Below are 16973 nucleotides of genomic sequence, written 5' to 3' on the forward strand. Positions count from 1 at the left end.
TCTTCTTTTTTTTTTTTTAATTTTTTTTTTTTAATTTTTTTTTTTTTCAACGTTTATTTATTTTTGGGACAGAGAGAGACAGAGCATGAACGGGGGAGGGGCAGAGAGAGAGGGAGACACAGAATCGGAAACAGGCTCCAGGCTCCGAGCCATCAGCCCAGAGCCCGACGCGGGGCTCGAACTCACGGACCGCGAGATCGTGACCTGGCTGAAGTCGGACGCTTAACCAACTGCGCCACCCAGGCGCCCCATCCGGATGTCTTCTTTAGAGAAGTGTCTATTCATGTTTTCTGCCCATTTCTTCACTGGGTTATTTGTTTTTCGGGTGTGGAGCTTGGTGAGCTCTTTATAGATTTTGGATACTAGCCCTTTGTCCGATATGTCATTTGCAAATATCTTTTCCCATTCCGTTGGTTGCCTTTTAGTTTTGTTGGTTGTTTCCTTTGCTGTGCAGAAGCTTTTTATCTTCATAAGGTCCCAGTAATTCACTTTTGCTTTGAATTCCCTTGCCTTTGGGGATGTGTCGAGTAAGAGATTGCTACGGCTGAGGTCAGAGAGGTCTTTTCCTGCTTTCTCCTCTAAGGTTTTGATGGTTTCCTGTCTCACATTCAGGTCCTTTATCCATTTTGAGTTTATTTTTGTGAATGGTGTGAGAAAGTGGTCTAGTTTCAACCTTCTGCATGTTGCTGTCCAGTTCTCCCAGCACCATTTGTTAAAGAGGCTGTCTTTTTTCCATTGGATGTTCTTTCCTGTTTTGTCAAAGATGAGTTGGCCATACGTTTGTGGGTCTAGTTCTGGGGTTTCTATTCTATTCCATTGGTCTATGTGTTTGTTTTTGTGCCAATACCATGCTGTCTTGATGATGACAGCTTTGTAGTAGAGGCTAAAGTCTGGGATTGTGATGCCTCCTGCTTTGGTCTTCTTCTTCAAAATTCCTTTGGCTATTCGGGGCCTTTTGTGGTTCCATATGAATTTCAGGATTGCTTGTTCTAGTTTCGAAAAGAATGCTGGTGCAATTTTGATTGAGATTGCATTGAATGTGTAGATAGCTTAGGGTAGTATTGACATTTTGACAATATTTATTTTTCCAATCCATGAGCAGGGAATGTCTTTCCATTTCTTTAAATCTTCTTCAATTACCTTCATAAGCTTTCTATAGTTTTCAGCATACAGATCCTTTACATCTTTGGTTAGATTTATTCCTAGGTATTTTATGCTTCTTGGTGCAATTGTGAATGGGATCAAGGATGACAGTATTAATAAAAGGCACGATACATCATGCAAATTTTAGAACTTACAAAGATAGGTCGGGGGAATACTCCTCTTCAAAAAGTTGTTGGAGTGCGAACAAGGCTGCCTGTTGGGGGTAAAAAGAAGAACATCTTTATATAAATTCTGAGAGACTGTGTCCCCGGTCAGTCTAGCTGGCTCATCAGAAGTCTCCCTTTTCCAAAACCCTGCTAGGTAAGATAAACGTCGCAATCTCTGGGGAAGAAGTATGTCCGCCCTGCAAGGTGCAATCCCGACACACGTTTCCCAAGTATAACACTGTACACATTAAAACAAAACAAATGCTGGCTCAAAGTTTACCTACGAACAGATATTCCCTCCAAAGAGGAGCTTAAGAGCTACACTTTCTTCCTTCTCCTAATCAAAATTAAAAATAAAGAAGAACGGGGGGTGCTCAGGTGGCTCAGTCGGATAAGTGTCCAACTTCGGCTCAGGTCATGATCTCATGGTTTGTGAGTTCGAGCCCTGCATCGGGCTCTGTGCTGACAGCTCAGAGCCTGGAGCCTGCTTCCGATTCTGTGTTTCCCTCTCTCTCTGCCCCTCCCACACTTGTTCGTTTTCTCTTTCTCAAAAATAAACATTAAATTTTTTTTAATTACATAATTAAATACATAAGAATGCCTCCACCTTCCACACCCTCATATATCCACAGTAGGTACAGAAACTAACAGTGTGCATCACCGCAAAAGAGTGTGAGCTTGGAATGTGCTGTAAAGGTACAAATCCCAAGTTACTGTGTACACGCCCATGTTTTATTAAGTTCCAGGGAACTGATCTTCTCCTTCTTTTCATCACTACATCTCTTGATTCTAAGAGGTTTACATTTTCATAATTTTCGGAAATCAGAATGCAACGTGTACTCAATGTAGATCTTCATTGTGATGGTGAGGTTCTCTGGCATAAAAGGTTACTAAATCGACAATGTGAGAATTTCTTTTTTTTTTTTTTTTTTTTTTCCAGAACTAGGCAAGTTGATCCTAAAGATTTCATGGAAAATATATGGGTAAGAATAGCCAGGAAAATTCTGAGGGAAAAACAGAGGTTCCGGGAAGCAGGTGAATAAAAGCCTACCAGTCACTCAGACATATTTTAATGATAATGTACAGAAAATAGCAGGATGGGAGCGTGACATCTGACAGATTACTGGAACAGATTCTACCCAGATGCACTTCTGAATTTAGGATGGTCTGGGTGACATTCCACATGATTCCTATCACTGGGAACTAATAGGTTATTTAACAGATGATGTTAAGAAAAAACTAGGTACACCTTAGAGAAAAAGACTACTAGGTACATCTCTACCACATTCCTCACCCCAAAATAAATTCCAGAGGTGCCTGGGTGACTCAGCCAGCATCTCACTGACTCTTGATTTCGGTTGAGCATCTGACTCTTGATTTCAGCTTAGGTCATGATCTCAGTCGTGAGATCAAGTCCCGCATCAGGCTCCACATTCTCTCTCTACCCCTCCCCTGCTCATGCACACACACACTCTCCCTCCTAACGAAATAAATAAATCTCAAAAAACTTTATCAAAAAAAAAATTCCAGATGCATCATGGAGGAAACCAATCCCGCGATAATCTAAAGAATGTTATCACACTTTCTACACCTGCATAGCATCTCTACCAGGCCCCACACTGGTTAACAGTGGCTATCCAGGAAAGACCTGCATCCCAGGGAATAGAAGGAAGGATATTGCTTTTCACTCCATATTTTTACATATCATTCACATTTAGAACCATGTGTATGTACTTACTACATCTGCATACACGTACGTAGTAACTGTACCTATAAATATTTACTTTCATAATTAAAAAAAATTTTTTTTGAAACTTCAAAAGATAACCTTTTGAAATTTTTCTCATGCCACTAGCCGCAATTAGAAATGTTCAAGAACAGAATGGAACAGAAGACTTTTATCTAACTTTGACAATGGCTGTGACGGTCTTCTCGCCACACTGGGGGATCATCATAGCCCCACCCCACTCACCATCCCTTTCATCTCCCTTAACTCACCTTGGCATTCGCAGTGTCAAAAATAGTTTCAACGAGTAAGATATCAACCCCACCATCCAGGAGCCCCTGGGCCTGCTCTTTGTATGCTTCAACAAGCTCGTCAAATGCTGCAAAAAAGAATAAATAAATCACATCCAGGACTCAGTCATCAAAATCCTCTTGGTGGCCAGGACATGTGTTCAGGCCTGCACTGTCAAGTAACTATTGCTGGTTTATGATGCTTAATTTAAGGACAACATCACCTTTTGTGAGAAACCAAATAAAGGAATAGGGCCGTGGTGGAAATTACACCTGTAAACCGAACACAGTTGCTCCTACTAAACACCACATATGAGCCGAGAAAGAGTGAGTGAATAGGCAGGCATATGGTCTCTTGAGCCCCGTACCTTACTTCCAACATCTTTAGAGTGGATCATTCATTCCAGAGGTGGTTTTAATCAGACAGTTAAGGGATGAGTGTGAGGGACGGCTACAGAAACATATCACACTGACGTGGAAACATCGTAGGTCTCGTCCCGTTCCCTCACACTTGCCTTGGTGAGAGGCCACGGTCCCGTGGACTTCACTCCTGCCCTCTGACACCAACTCTGCCAGAGAGGAAACCTGCCTGAAGGGCAAGTTCAGCCTGTAACCAAAGTGTTCAATCACTGCTGCGTAAGATTTCTGTTAGAAACATCTTGAGTTGTCCATGTCTGTCTAAGAGGTCATCCCTCTCCGCATTCACCTCCCAACCAAACAAGAAAGAAGCTTGGACATTCCAGAGAGAAACCTCAACAGTACCTTTATGCTTGCTGTATACAGCACAAGAGAAAGGAGAACTCAGCCCCTTGCTGTCATGTTAGACCAAAGAGGGCATCGCCAGGCGTAAGCCCAGTATGAGAGAGCAATCCCTGGTGAAGAAGTATGGTATCACTACATGGAAAGTTCTAGAACCAAAAACCTATAAACCATACTTGCCTGAACTTGTCATCTATACAAAATTCTTTACCATACAGAGTATCAGTATTATTCAGCTAAGTTTCATTCTTTTTGTTTTTTTATTGTCTTGATGTTTAAGAAATTGACCTAGATCTGCAGATTTTTCATAAAATCTCAATGTAAGTGTTTATATACACTAGTTTATAATGTCGACTGTGCTAGTATGTTTATATGGTTTGGGCTGCTTTCTGACATGAAACGGAGATTCAGTGAGTTATTCTGTAATAGACCAAGGCCTGGTGTCCATACTTACCCAACTGTTCCGTTTAAAGCTTTTTTTTTTTTTTTGATTGGTTTTATTTCCTCAGCAGATAAAGAAGCACCAACACAATACCATGTACATTTGAAAACAAACTCAGTAACAATAATGATGATGATGATGATGACAGTAATAAAAACAAGAGCTCTTTGCTTAGAGGTTAACTACATTCCAGGGATCATTGTAAGCCCTTTATGTCAATTAAGTCACAATAACCCTGAGGAAGATCCTGTTACTCGTCCCATTTTACAGATTTTAGGATCACTGAAACACAGACATACCGGCAAGTCAAAGATTATATACCAGAAATACTCACTAATGTTCCTGTAATCTGGTTTTTCCACAGATGGGGACACAGAGAGGGTCTTATTAGTTGGACCCAGGGCTCCTGCCACAAACCTCTTGATTCCTTTGGGAAAAGAAAAACAAGCGTAAAATCTCTAAATAGGCTGAACTTTGTGTTGTGAATCGACAGGCGCTAAGATTTTTCCCTCCAACACACGTCTATAACCCCTTATCTACAGCTCTACAAGACAAAAGCACAAATTTTGTTCTTAATTCATTTGACGACAAAACATGATGTGACATCTCCTGAACCACAAGAGGCTATTTATAGTCTTTATCGCACTTAGTGAGACAATTCATAGATTTTACTGCAAACACGCGTTTGGTTATCGCGGCCCCCACCAGGAAAACGATGAACCATAGGGGATGTGCACGTATTGTTGCCAAGCCAACCCAAAAGACTCTGAATCCTTGCATATCTGGCTTCAAAGTGTTTCAGTGAGTAACCCCTCTTCTATCACCACAGTCGTGTTTGGATAAATCATCTCCCCTTATTCTTAAGAAATCTCAAAGGTCCTGAACTTGACACAGAATCTGTGAGAGCTCCTCATGGAAACATTCAACTTGAAATGCTCTCCAGCATTGGGCTACAGGCCCGTCACTGTGGGAGGATATTAAGTCAGGATTAACAATTATAAAGCCTAAATTAAAGTATGAGAGATCAAATCTTAATCACTCTTTTAATAATCCTTTAATAACTTTTCCTCCAGGCTAGAGTCCAGGGCTTCTAAAAGAGCCTCCAATGTTATGTCCATTTACATGTCATGACAGAAGCCCGAGGAAGGGGTGCACTGCCCCTTGCCTTTGGTGACAGTAACCACTCAGTAACCTGGGTTATGCTGTATCATTTAACTGGAGAAGACCACTGACTAGTGGATAACCCAATCTTTGAACAGGTCACCTTTCCCAAAGCTGAACAATAATGAGGACATAAGAAAAAGGTCCTTCTCTTTCCCTGCTTCAGTGTGTTCAACATTCTCTGACCTGCGACCCTGTCGGGCTGACAGTCTGTGCGTGCCCCTGGATTTAAGCATTATCTCTCAGAAGCAGAGCTCCCGTGAATTGCTTCAGTCTTCATTAGTATGCTGTGTCTAACTTCCTAACAATTCTGCTTTATATTTTCTCCTGTTGGCAATAATCTTACATTTCCAAATCTTTAGGGGCTCCACATATTTCTTCTATTCCTCTCCCTCCCTCCAAGCCTCCCCACCAGCTGGCGCCCAAGTCATGTGAATGGCAGCCAGCCAGAAGGTTAGTTATTTCAGGGAGCCACTTTTCAAGTCCCAGCAAGACTAAATCTAATGCCACACTCCTGGGTGTGCGGCACAAAGCCTTTAAGGACATCAGTGGTATGAAGCAGAAAATGCTCAAAAGGCAGTATCTCTTTACCTAAATAAGCCAATTGTGGGGATGAGGTAGCTTTAAAGGGATAAGATCAGGTATCTTAATGTTAACCATGATAACCAGTCAGCTGTCACCTTAACTACCTAATGACATGCTTCCAAAGGGAGAAAACTCGTTTTAGCTGCAAATACGCAAGGAAGCTACGGTCCTAGCTACAAAGGTAAGCTGTAACCCCCAGTAAAGCAAACACAGCGTCAAGCCTGAGCCCATGGGCATGGAATAAATCCAGAGAGACACTGAGCAGCTTCTTAGGGAAGGGCAGAGAGTAACTTGCACACAAGTACAAAACAGCGTCTGCGGCGTGGCCAGCAGGCTGATGGTCACAGGGGGAAAAGGGCCGTAAAGACAGCACCTTGTAACTCAGAATCTCAAAGGAAGCATCTCCGTGAACCCGGGAGGATGATGTTCCTTACCTGTCTGGAGAGACACCTCCTCGGCCGCTTTCCTGGCCACAGCCGCAGAACACTTGTTCATCCGGTAGGCCTAGCAGATCAAACGCAAACGTCAGCTCGCTCTTCTTTTCCTCCCATACGAGTAAGAACTCCTGACCTTCAAAAACCCAGTTTTATTCAGTAAGGAAGTACAGAGGGAATTAACAGAAGCTCTGAATGAAATCTTAGCCAAGAAGACCTATCAGCTGCCCCAGCTGTGAGGACAGCAGGAAAGACAAGAGCCTTTGAGACCTGGTTTTAGCTTCTTCCCCTAAACTGTAAGCTAAATGATAAAAAGGGCAATGTCTGGACATGTGGTATGTCAAAGAGTAAGATGATGAAGTTACATACTCTGCGAATCAGCGAAAAGCATGGTGATGGGAAAAGACAGGAGGCCTGGGTTGGAGGACCGATTGTCCCAAGAGCCTGTGTGGCCCGCTCCTTTTGCAGTGTCTCCGGCCGTGACTTCCTTCACTGGATGGTGGCTGAACTCAATGGTTCCCAACTTTCTACAGATCACTAACCTCTTTAGAATTTCGTAAAGGGCCATGAACCCTCTCACTGGGAAATAAAAAAGTATGCACAAACCTCAATTGAAAGGAGTTCATAGGCCTCCTCAAAGGGGTTCACAGACACCGCTTCACAGGTTAGAAAGCCCTAGACTTGTGGTCTTCAGGATCCCTTCTAAGATCCTATGTGTCATGTATCCGCAGAGTTAGTAATTAAGAAGGCAGAATATCCTAAAATACGGGGTGGCAAACCATAGCCCCCGGGGCAAATCTAGCCTGAGCCTGTTTTATAAATAAAATGTTACTAGAATACAGTCAAGCTCATTCATTTGCATGTTGTCTATTGCTGCCTTTGCACTATAATGGCAGAGTTGAGGAGTTGCTGTATATGACCAACGAAGCCTAAAATATCTACTTAACTGGCCCTTTACAGAAAAAGTTGGCCAACTCCTGCCCAATAATCACACGAAACTCATCATTTTCCCTTGATAACCCAAAAGACACAAGATCTCACAAAACATCATGAGAAAAATCAGTATTGGAGCACCAGGACTTCCTGCATGAAAACAGAGGAACGTGTCTGGAAAAATCCCACGCAAAAAGGGGAACGAAGGCATCTACTACGTATTCCCATCATCCACATTTTATAAAATTTGGAAAAGGGGCATCATGTTGATCAAAAAGAAACCAGATCTCCACCCCACACCCATGAGGATGGCTACTTTCATAAAACAAAACTCAAAAACCCCAAAAACAGAAGCTAACAAGTGTCCACAGAGCCGTAGAAAACTCAGAACCCTCGTGCACTGTAGGTGGGAATACAAAACGGTGCAGCCACTGTGGCAAACAGCATGGTGGTTTCTCAAAAAATGAAACACACAATTACCGTATGAAGCAAGCAATTCCCCTTCTGCGTACAGAATCTCAGGAAACAAAAGCAGGGAAGCAAGGAGATCGTGGGTACGTAGTAGTAGCATTGTTCACAATAACCGAAAGGTGGGATCAACCCAAGTGTCCCCAACAAATGAACGAACACACAATACGGAGCACGATATGGCCTTAAAAAGGAAGGAAATTCTGACATAGGCTACGGCATGAGTGAACTTGGAAAACATTATACTGAGTGAAATAAGCCAGTTGTAAAAGGACAAACACTATGATTCTACTCACGTCACGCACCTGGAGGAGTCAAACTCATAAAGAAAGTACGGTGGTGGTTTCCGGGATGTAGGGGGGTGGCAGGAGAACGGGGAGTTACTGAGGGTAACGGGGGTTACGGAGTTTCAGCTCCACAAGATGACCAGAGTCTAGAGATGGGAGGTGTGATGCCTGCGCACCATGAACGTACTTAACGTCACCGAAGTGTATGCTCAAAATGGCTAAGATCGTCAATTTTAGGTTACGCGTGTTTCCCCACAACGAAAAAAAAAGAAAACCAAATCTGCCACCCAGTACATGAAAAGGCCTCCCCAAACTGCACGCACAGCCAATCATTATGCCTTTATCAGCAGCCACTATAAGTATCATTTTTATTTGATTACGTGCCCATAAAAGAAACCAGTTACAAAATGAACGGTCTGCCATGTTCAGAAGCAGAAGAGACTCAAACTGTTTTCCAAGTCTGACCACGAAAAGTAGGCATCTAGGCACTGGCTGGACTCCGCGCTTCTGGTGGTTTTCTCACTAGCAACTACCACCAAGGCAGCAAACGCGCAGACATGTCTCAGACTTGAGGCACAATGGAGCTCTTACCAAATGTTCGAGGCCATAGTCAGCTTGGGCGACATTAGTGCTGCTGAAAGTGTTCGTTTCAATGATATCTGCTCCAGCCAGCAAGTAATCCTGCAACAGGAGACAGTGATGTCAATGCTGTGAGTTTGAGAACCCCTGTCCCCCAGCAACAAATAGGACTTTCCACCGGCACCACCACCAGACACCCCGGGACCACTTACTAAGCGGCCGGCACTACACCAGAGGCTAGACGTACAAAAAGACATAAGGATGTCATAGAAAGGAATGTGCTCTAAACAAACTCAGACCCTGAATTGACAGTTCACATGCTAAGTTGTACGAACTGAATCAAGTTCCTTAGACTCCGGTTTCCTCGCTGGAAAGTACTAGAATCTAACTCTCCACAGTGGCTGTATGACAACACAAGCATCGAGTTCTGGCTCGAACAGCACTCTCCGGCCTGAGCACAAGCTGGCTCCCACTGACAACCACACTATGAGAGCCCAGTTCTGCCGGGAGCTGTCTCCACCCCAGTTTCCCGGTCCCTCTGAGCCAGAGCTACACTCTTGCAGAAGCCTGAGGGTCTCAGCATCAACCTCTCCTCAACCTACCTTCCGCACTTCACTCTTTGGACAATACCTTCTCAACCTCAATCTGATGAACACTCTAGAATCTCTCAGCTCCCCTGACTTCCCAGTACTGAGTAAACACAACCTTTCCCAAACTGATAAACACTGTTTGCAGAACAGCTAGGAAATGAAAACCAAGATTTACCTATTTATAAGTTACAAACATCCTAAATATCCACCAGTTGGGAAAAACTAAATAAGCTAGAATTAATCCACTTTATAACATGCTTTGTGGCAGCTAAAAAACATTGTATCTGCATATACCGACATGGAAAAATCTCCAAAAAGTATCGCTGAGTAGAAACCAAAATTGACTGATGTGTAAAGTATGACATCATGAAGTTTAAAACATACACGTACACAAGCAGTATGAATTTTCTACTGATATGTATGCATACACATACATGTATGTACACACATATATACATACATATAAATGCATAACAAAGTGATCTGGAAAGACACACACTAATGTAAGTGGTTAGGTCAGGAGAAAAAATAGAAAGTTGGAGTAGTGGTCAAAGCAAATTTATTCTTACCTATGGGTTTTGTTTTATAAGAGCAAATTATATTTAATTTTTCAAAAAAGAGCAAGAAAAATTGGAAACAACATTAATGCCTAGGAATAAATAAATTCATTAATAACATATACACAGAATATATTATGAAGTTCTTAAACCATGTTTAAGAACATTTAATTCTCATGTATACAGATAAAAAATATCCAAATTATAAAACAGTATAAAGTAATCCCAATATAATCCCATTTAAAATCCCAGTATAAAAAAAACTAGATTAAAATATAAATTAAAATATGTGACTAGCAATTATTTATCGGTGTTGATATGTCCTGGTTTTGATTTTCTCTTTTATGGTTTTCTATTTTCTAGCTACTTCTTTTTTTAAGCAATAAACATGTACTGTCTTTACAATTAGGGGGAACTTCGCAGCTTTCTCCAATTGTGTGTGGATCTGAAAATGTCCATTGTACACAGTGTAAAAAGTGTTTCTTCTGGCTCTTCATCCTCTCTCTACACCTTTTTCCTGGCTCAAAATCCCACTCAAGGGCCCTAGGCAGAAATCATGTGATCAGGGGCAAGCTGCGTAATGTCCCTGCTCCTCACTCTTCTTCTGGAGAAAGCTGTCAAGACTAAAGAAGGACTTTAAGGACAGCATTTGTAGAGGCTAACAGAGGTGTTGAATTCTGTTTTGTGACAGTGATACTTAAGGCAGGGTAGTCCTCGTGGCCAGCTCCCACAAACTTTCCCTGGGCAGAACCTAAGTTGTGGCCACATCAGCCATTGTGGTTCTTATAACCGCAAAACACATCTCAGCAACAACCACAGGGCACTTTGGGGAGAAAAAGGTATATTACTCCCAAGTCCTGGAGGGTACAGGCATGCCCAGGGCCACACTGCAAGGGGTGAGGGGTACATGGGGCGGGGTGGGGGCGGGGGGAAGCACAGGCATGGGGTTCTGCCTCTTCCGGGCTATAGGGATGGGGTGCCTGGGGTTTCGCAGTTTCACTCTTTATTGCCGAATTTAAGACATGAGTGGGAATCAGGCTGTGGAAAGGGGAAAAATGGGGTCAAATAGCTGGCTGTCTGGGTCACCCAGGACTCTCTAAAAGCAGAACTTCATGGGTGGGAACAGCCTGGTTTCTTATCTAAGTGTTTAGTCGGTAGCTGTAGTACGTTAAATATGAGACGGATGTCTTTGAAATGGGTACCTTGGCAGCCAAAAGCTTCATGTCAGGCACTTGCATTACAATCACAGAAGCTTCCGGGTCGGGCACCTACACTACAAACATAACCGAGACATTCCATTAAAATTAGCCATCAGGGGATCTGATCCGTGGTCACTAACGCCGCTAGAAACAGCCAAGTGTGAAAACAACCCAGTGTTTCCTTTCTTCATCCAAGAATGTGGTAGGTTCTCTGCACTTGAAGAACTCTAGCTAGAAAATGCACCCCCAGAAATGGGACACCCACCTACACTTTATTGTATTTACAGCCATTTTTGCTTCATGTGCCTATTGTGGGTACCTTGTAGTTCTATTTAGATGCCTACCTAATACAGACGGCAAGGATTCTTTCTCTAACAAATATTTACTGAGTACTTACTACGTGTGAGATGCTCTAGGTAGTAGGGATTTGGCAGTGAAAAACAGGCATCAATTCCTGTCCTCCAGAAGCTGATAATCTAATGATAATCCACACGAACAATATGACGAAGCTACATGGCATGGTAGTTCATATGATCTTATCAGTTGCATTATAAGAACTGTATTTGTAACCATAACAAGCAATTCATACCCCTGAGGGCATTCCTGTAGTTAACAGGATTTAACTACACAGTCTCAAGGCCAAGCAGAAAAACTTAGGTACCATTCTTCCTGCAGAACCAACACCTTTTCAAGGACCAATTCTAAATCTTCTGGTACCTAGAATTCCCATTATGAGCAAAGGAAAGGCATTTTCTTCAAATGAATGCTATCCTTCACCTTACCTAGAAAAAAGTCTTGACCACACAATAAAATGATCCCTTCCATACTCACTGGAACACTTAATCACTTGTTTAGACATTTTTTTTTTTTTTTTTTTAAGAAGAGCTTGAAACACCTATAACAATGCCCCTCTCCAGAAAATAAAACTCTCTCGCTTAACTGGTAAATACGCTTTGTCCTTCTAACTGAATCCAGACCAGGAAAACAGATTTGATCAAACAGATTTGATCATCTTAATACCTCTTCTAGTCACAGTTCTGTGTAATTCCTATGACAATCTATAAAACAATTTCGTTCTGTGTTTAATTATGTTATAAAAATGTATCGTACCCAGTTACCTCCTCCTGATCTCTTTATGTTGACTAACCATTTTTATTGGACACAGAAAAATGGAATGAAAGGGGATGGGATTTCAAGTCAGGGAGGCTCCCTAATGTCAGATAAGTTCCTTAACCTCTGTCAGGCTCAACTTCCAAATCTACAAAATAAGAATAACTACCTTTGATTTTACTTCACCAGGGCTGTTGTGGTGACTTAAGTAGGATAGCATATGTGAATACCCCAATTTGTCCAAGATCTTTGTGGTTTCACTGGACTTTAAATGCCTCGAAGGCAGAAAAACTACCTTTCTGAACTCCTTATCCTGAATGCTCATCATAGCGCATGACCTTTATTTGGTGTCCAACAAGCCTTCTTTGTGAACAAACCACCTCTTTCTTCTGTCCCCTCCAGACACTGGGGACAGTGGTCTGCCCTCCGAATGCGAAACGACTTACAGAATAATCAAATGAACACAGAAGACCCTGGGGATACTTGACCTTATGGATTTGGTAAATGACATTGGGTTGAGTTACACTTAAAATGTCATTGTTGCCTTTCAGTGGCCTGGCATGATCTTTAAATTCGTGACCTCGGAAGTCTTCTTCACTTAGCTTATGCCGCTGGATCATGGTGCCCATCCCTCCATCCAGCACCATAATCCTCTCCCGCAGAAGGGCTTCGATCTCATCCCGCAGGGTTTTCTTCACACCTGCTTTAAAGAAAGTGAAAATCTGACTTTCAAAACTGAAAGGGGAAAAAGACAGGGGGAGTTTCTAAGAACTACTGAAAAGCCACAGAACTACACTTATGGGAGTCCCTGGAAATTCCCTGTTGAGCCTCCTCCTTGGTTCATCTTTTCCTGGCTGCCCTCAACATGTCCCGTATCTGCTGTCCCAAACCTGCTTGCTTTTAGCTTCAAGTCCTTTTCCCTCTGTAGGGGATTCTACCTAATCCTGCCCAAAGAAGTCTTCTGTTGGGAGCTCCAAAATTCACCCGTCTCTGCCTCAAAACCCTCTTACGGCTTGGCTCACTCCATTTTCCTTCTCTCTCCACCTAGGGAGGGAGCACTTCTCCACTCACTGCAGACCTGATGGCGGAGTGTGCCTCTACTCCTCCTCCTATCGTCATAAAAAGTCTAAGCATTCTTCCACGGGGTCCCTACTGTATTCACTTTTTAATCCAGAAATACACAAACTGTTCTTGGTCTTTAAGTCAGTTTACTATTTACCATAAAACAACCTTGCCCCCCACATATACAAACTCTGAGATCTTGTTAAAGGAGTCTTCATATACGCAAGAGATCAAAGTTTTTTTTTTAACTAAACAAAACATGATTTTCTATGAGAAACTTGACATATTCCATAATTTATGTGGAAAACTAAAAGCCCAGAAAAAAAGCTGAATTAACCTTGAAAAAGTAGAGTTTACTTGGCCCACTAAAGAGTCTACCATAAAACTATATTTGCATAAGGAAAAAGAAAATATAGGCTATCTTCATTACTTAGAATAGGGAACGACTTCAGGCTCAAAGCCCAACCTATAATATTTTTAAAAATGATGAATTTGATGCCATAAAAACTAAGGATTCTTATTAAATGAAAGTCACCATAGACAAAAATAACAGATTACGGATTGGAGGAAGGTTCGGCAATGTCTAAAACTGAAAGGGACTAACATCTATAACATACAAGGAACTCTGACAAAGATGTGAATAGTCAAGTCAAGGAAGGATAAAATAATACTCAACAACTACTGAAGAAATGCTCAAGCTTATTAGCGATTAGATGTGAATTAAAACAAGCTTAGGGGTGCCTGGGTGGCTCAGTCAGTTGGGCGTCCGACTTTGGCTCAGGTCATGATCTCACAGTTCGTGGGTTCGAACCCCACATCCAGCTCTGTGCTGACAGCTCGGAGCCTGAAGCCTGCTTCGGATTCTGCATTTCCCTCTCTCTCTGCCCCTCCCCTGTTCATGCTCTGTCTCTGTCTGTCTCAAAAATAAATAATAAAAAAAAAAAACATTAACAAAAAATTTGAGGGGCGCCTCGTGGCTCAGTTGGTTAAGTGTCTGACTTTGGCTCAGGTCATGATCTCTTGGTTCATGAGTTTGAGCCCCACATCAGGCCCTGTGCTGACAGCTCAGAGCCTGGAGCCTGCTTTGGATTCTGTGTCTCCCTCTCTCTCTGCCCATCTCCTGCTCACACTCTGTCTCTTTCTCTCTCTCTCAAAAGTAAACAAACATTAAAAAAAAAAAAAAAGATACTTATTTATACTCAATAGATGAGCAATAATTATAAGGCTGGATAACGCCAAAGAAAATCTGAACCCTCAAGTATGCTTGCTGGAACACAGACAGCCATTCTGGAGAGAACCTGAAGAGGTCTTCCTCCCAGATTTGTGGGTTTAAGTGTTCACTGTTCTTATCTTTTGTAATCCTCATGCTTTTCCAGTAGAGGATTATCTTTCACTGGCTTCTAATCACCTTGCCCTCCAGAACCTTCTCGTAAGAGTTAAAAGTCACTTTAAGAATTCTCCTTTCCCTTGCAAGGGTAATCGGTCATTGAGATCTTCCCTGAAGAACAACAATAACCAAAATACACTCGTGCTTATCTGCGTTCGGTTCATTACGCACAGAACATCCTGTACATTTTACTCCTGACTAGTCAGGTTCTTAACAGGGCACATTCTCCCCAACATCTCTCACAGTGGAAACAGAAATATCGAGTTTTTGCACTTCCCCCATTTAGCTGAGGCCTTCTGCTGTTGATACATTTAGATGAAAGGGAAATCATGTATTTCCTTTTTTAATTAAATGGGAAGGGGAAAGTAAGAAGTCACGAAGCAGAGGGGGGCCTGGGTGGTTCAGTCAGTTGGGCGTCCAACTTCGGCTCAGGTTATGGCTCAGGTTATGCTCTCGTGTTGAGTTCGAGCCCTGGGGGTCAGACTCTGTGCTGACAGCTCAGAGCCTGGAGCCTGCTTTGGATTCTGTGTCTCCTCTCTCTCTGCCCTTCTCCGACTCACTCTCTCTCTCTCCTTCAAATATAAATAAACGTTAAAAAAATTTTAATAAAAAAAAGTCATGAAGCAGAGATATTAAAGAGCTGTAACACAGGCCTCTGTCCATCTTATTTGATAGCATCAGTGACAAAATGTTTCTCAGTTACATTTCCACTGGTTTCAACACCCACATCAGAACCCCAGAGTCAACAGGCTCACTAGTTCACCTGTGTAAATTTCCTTCTGAGTTAGGACTTCAGTATTCACCCCTGTCCAAGATGAACACCCTCTTTCTGTCACAGACAGCTACTGTTCTGTCCTTATCATTGGTTCTCTTCTTGCTACATTGCCTACCTCATAGCTCACATGTTTTCATGGGTAGATTTGACCACAAATTTTAACCAGGGACGACCTTAGAGACCCAGAGCTCATTATAAAGCTGAAATTATTTTCAGTTCTTGAGCTAGTTTTTTTCTCAAAGTTAATCTCAGAGCCCCCAGCATCACCATCAGCTGCGATTACTACTTCCCATCACGACCTTCTATCTGCTCTTTTACAGTGATAATTCTGTGCACACTGGAGTTTGCTCTAACCCTGATGTGGAAAAGAAACGTTCGCTGCAGTTTCAAATAGTTCTCTGGGTTTGCTATCTGTCTCAGCACGTGGACTTCCTTTGGATGAGCACTTGCTCAAAAAGTACTGAATAAGAACGTTAACTCATGCAAAACTTCCAAAGCGCCCTGCTGGAATATGGTGCACCAAGCTGCAAAAGTTTCGTTACTTTGACATTAAGAGCGTGTTTCAGGGACAGGACGCGGGGACAGGGCGGTGCTTCGCGGCTGCTGATGGTCTGTCTGGGAAGCGAGGGATACAGGTGCGGGAGGAACCAAGCAGAACAACGTGGAACCTCAGGGCTGCTCTGCAGGTTCAAAGGTGCCGCCAGCCCGCCCGCGGGGAAACTTGGTCGCGCGTCTCCAATTGGGGAGGAAAATCACCCTAGGGATTAGGAGCCCATAGCAGGAGTCAATAAACAACTGAACCGCTGAGACCGGGTGGCAACGTTACCGGAAGGCGTCAGCTCTGGCAGCGCGGGTGACATGCCGCCGACTCTCCTCCTCCTCAGGCCAGCGGCAAAGCCGGGAAGTCGCGCTCTGCACAGGAGACGGCCAAGAGCGACGCCAGCCAGCGCCCGGGAGCCTGCCTGAGGCCCGAGTCGCTGGGAGCGCCAAGGGCCCTGGAGCCCGCCGCGCCCCGGGCCTTGGGCGCACCGCACGCCGCGCGGGAGGTGCCCCGCAGGACCTGGGCGCGGCGCTGGGATGATAACGCGCGCCCTCGGCCGCTACAGCGCTCGAGCACGTGCTTTCTTCGCGGTCACCCGTCTTGTCCTCCGCGCGGGGCTGGCGGCCAGACACGGGCGGCCCGAGGCCGGGTCGCGGGCAAGGCGCGGACCGAAACCGAAGAGGAGGACGACGTGGCGTCCGAGACGCGGGACCGAAGCTCTCAGCCGCCTTAGGCTTTGGGACACATTACAGCGCAGTTAGTTTCTCCGCTCAATCTA

The 16973-nt window shown here is 43.5% G+C and overlaps 1 protein-coding gene across 1 annotated transcript in view; it reads right to left on the reverse strand.

Annotated features, from left to right (window-relative positions):
- MTR (5-methyltetrahydrofolate-homocysteine methyltransferase) overlaps positions 1-16958 on the reverse strand; it is a 105673-nt gene extending 88715 nt beyond the window's left edge. The window contains 8 exon segments of the mRNA XM_045437237.1: positions 1299-1315; positions 1318-1357; positions 3309-3415; positions 4862-4954; positions 6708-6777; positions 8987-9076; positions 12919-13133; positions 16481-16958. Coding sequence (XP_045293193.1) covers positions 1299-1315; positions 1318-1357; positions 3309-3415; positions 4862-4954; positions 6708-6777; positions 8987-9076; positions 12919-13133; positions 16481-16514 — 666 coding nt within the window. The 5' untranslated portion in view covers positions 16515-16958.
- Between the last annotated feature and the right edge of the window lie 15 nt (positions 16959-16973).

Source organism: Leopardus geoffroyi, chromosome D2 (assembly GCF_018350155.1).
Source record: "Leopardus geoffroyi isolate Oge1 chromosome D2, O.geoffroyi_Oge1_pat1.0, whole genome shotgun sequence".
In the NCBI taxonomy this organism is placed as follows: domain Eukaryota; kingdom Metazoa; phylum Chordata; class Mammalia; order Carnivora; family Felidae; genus Leopardus; species Leopardus geoffroyi.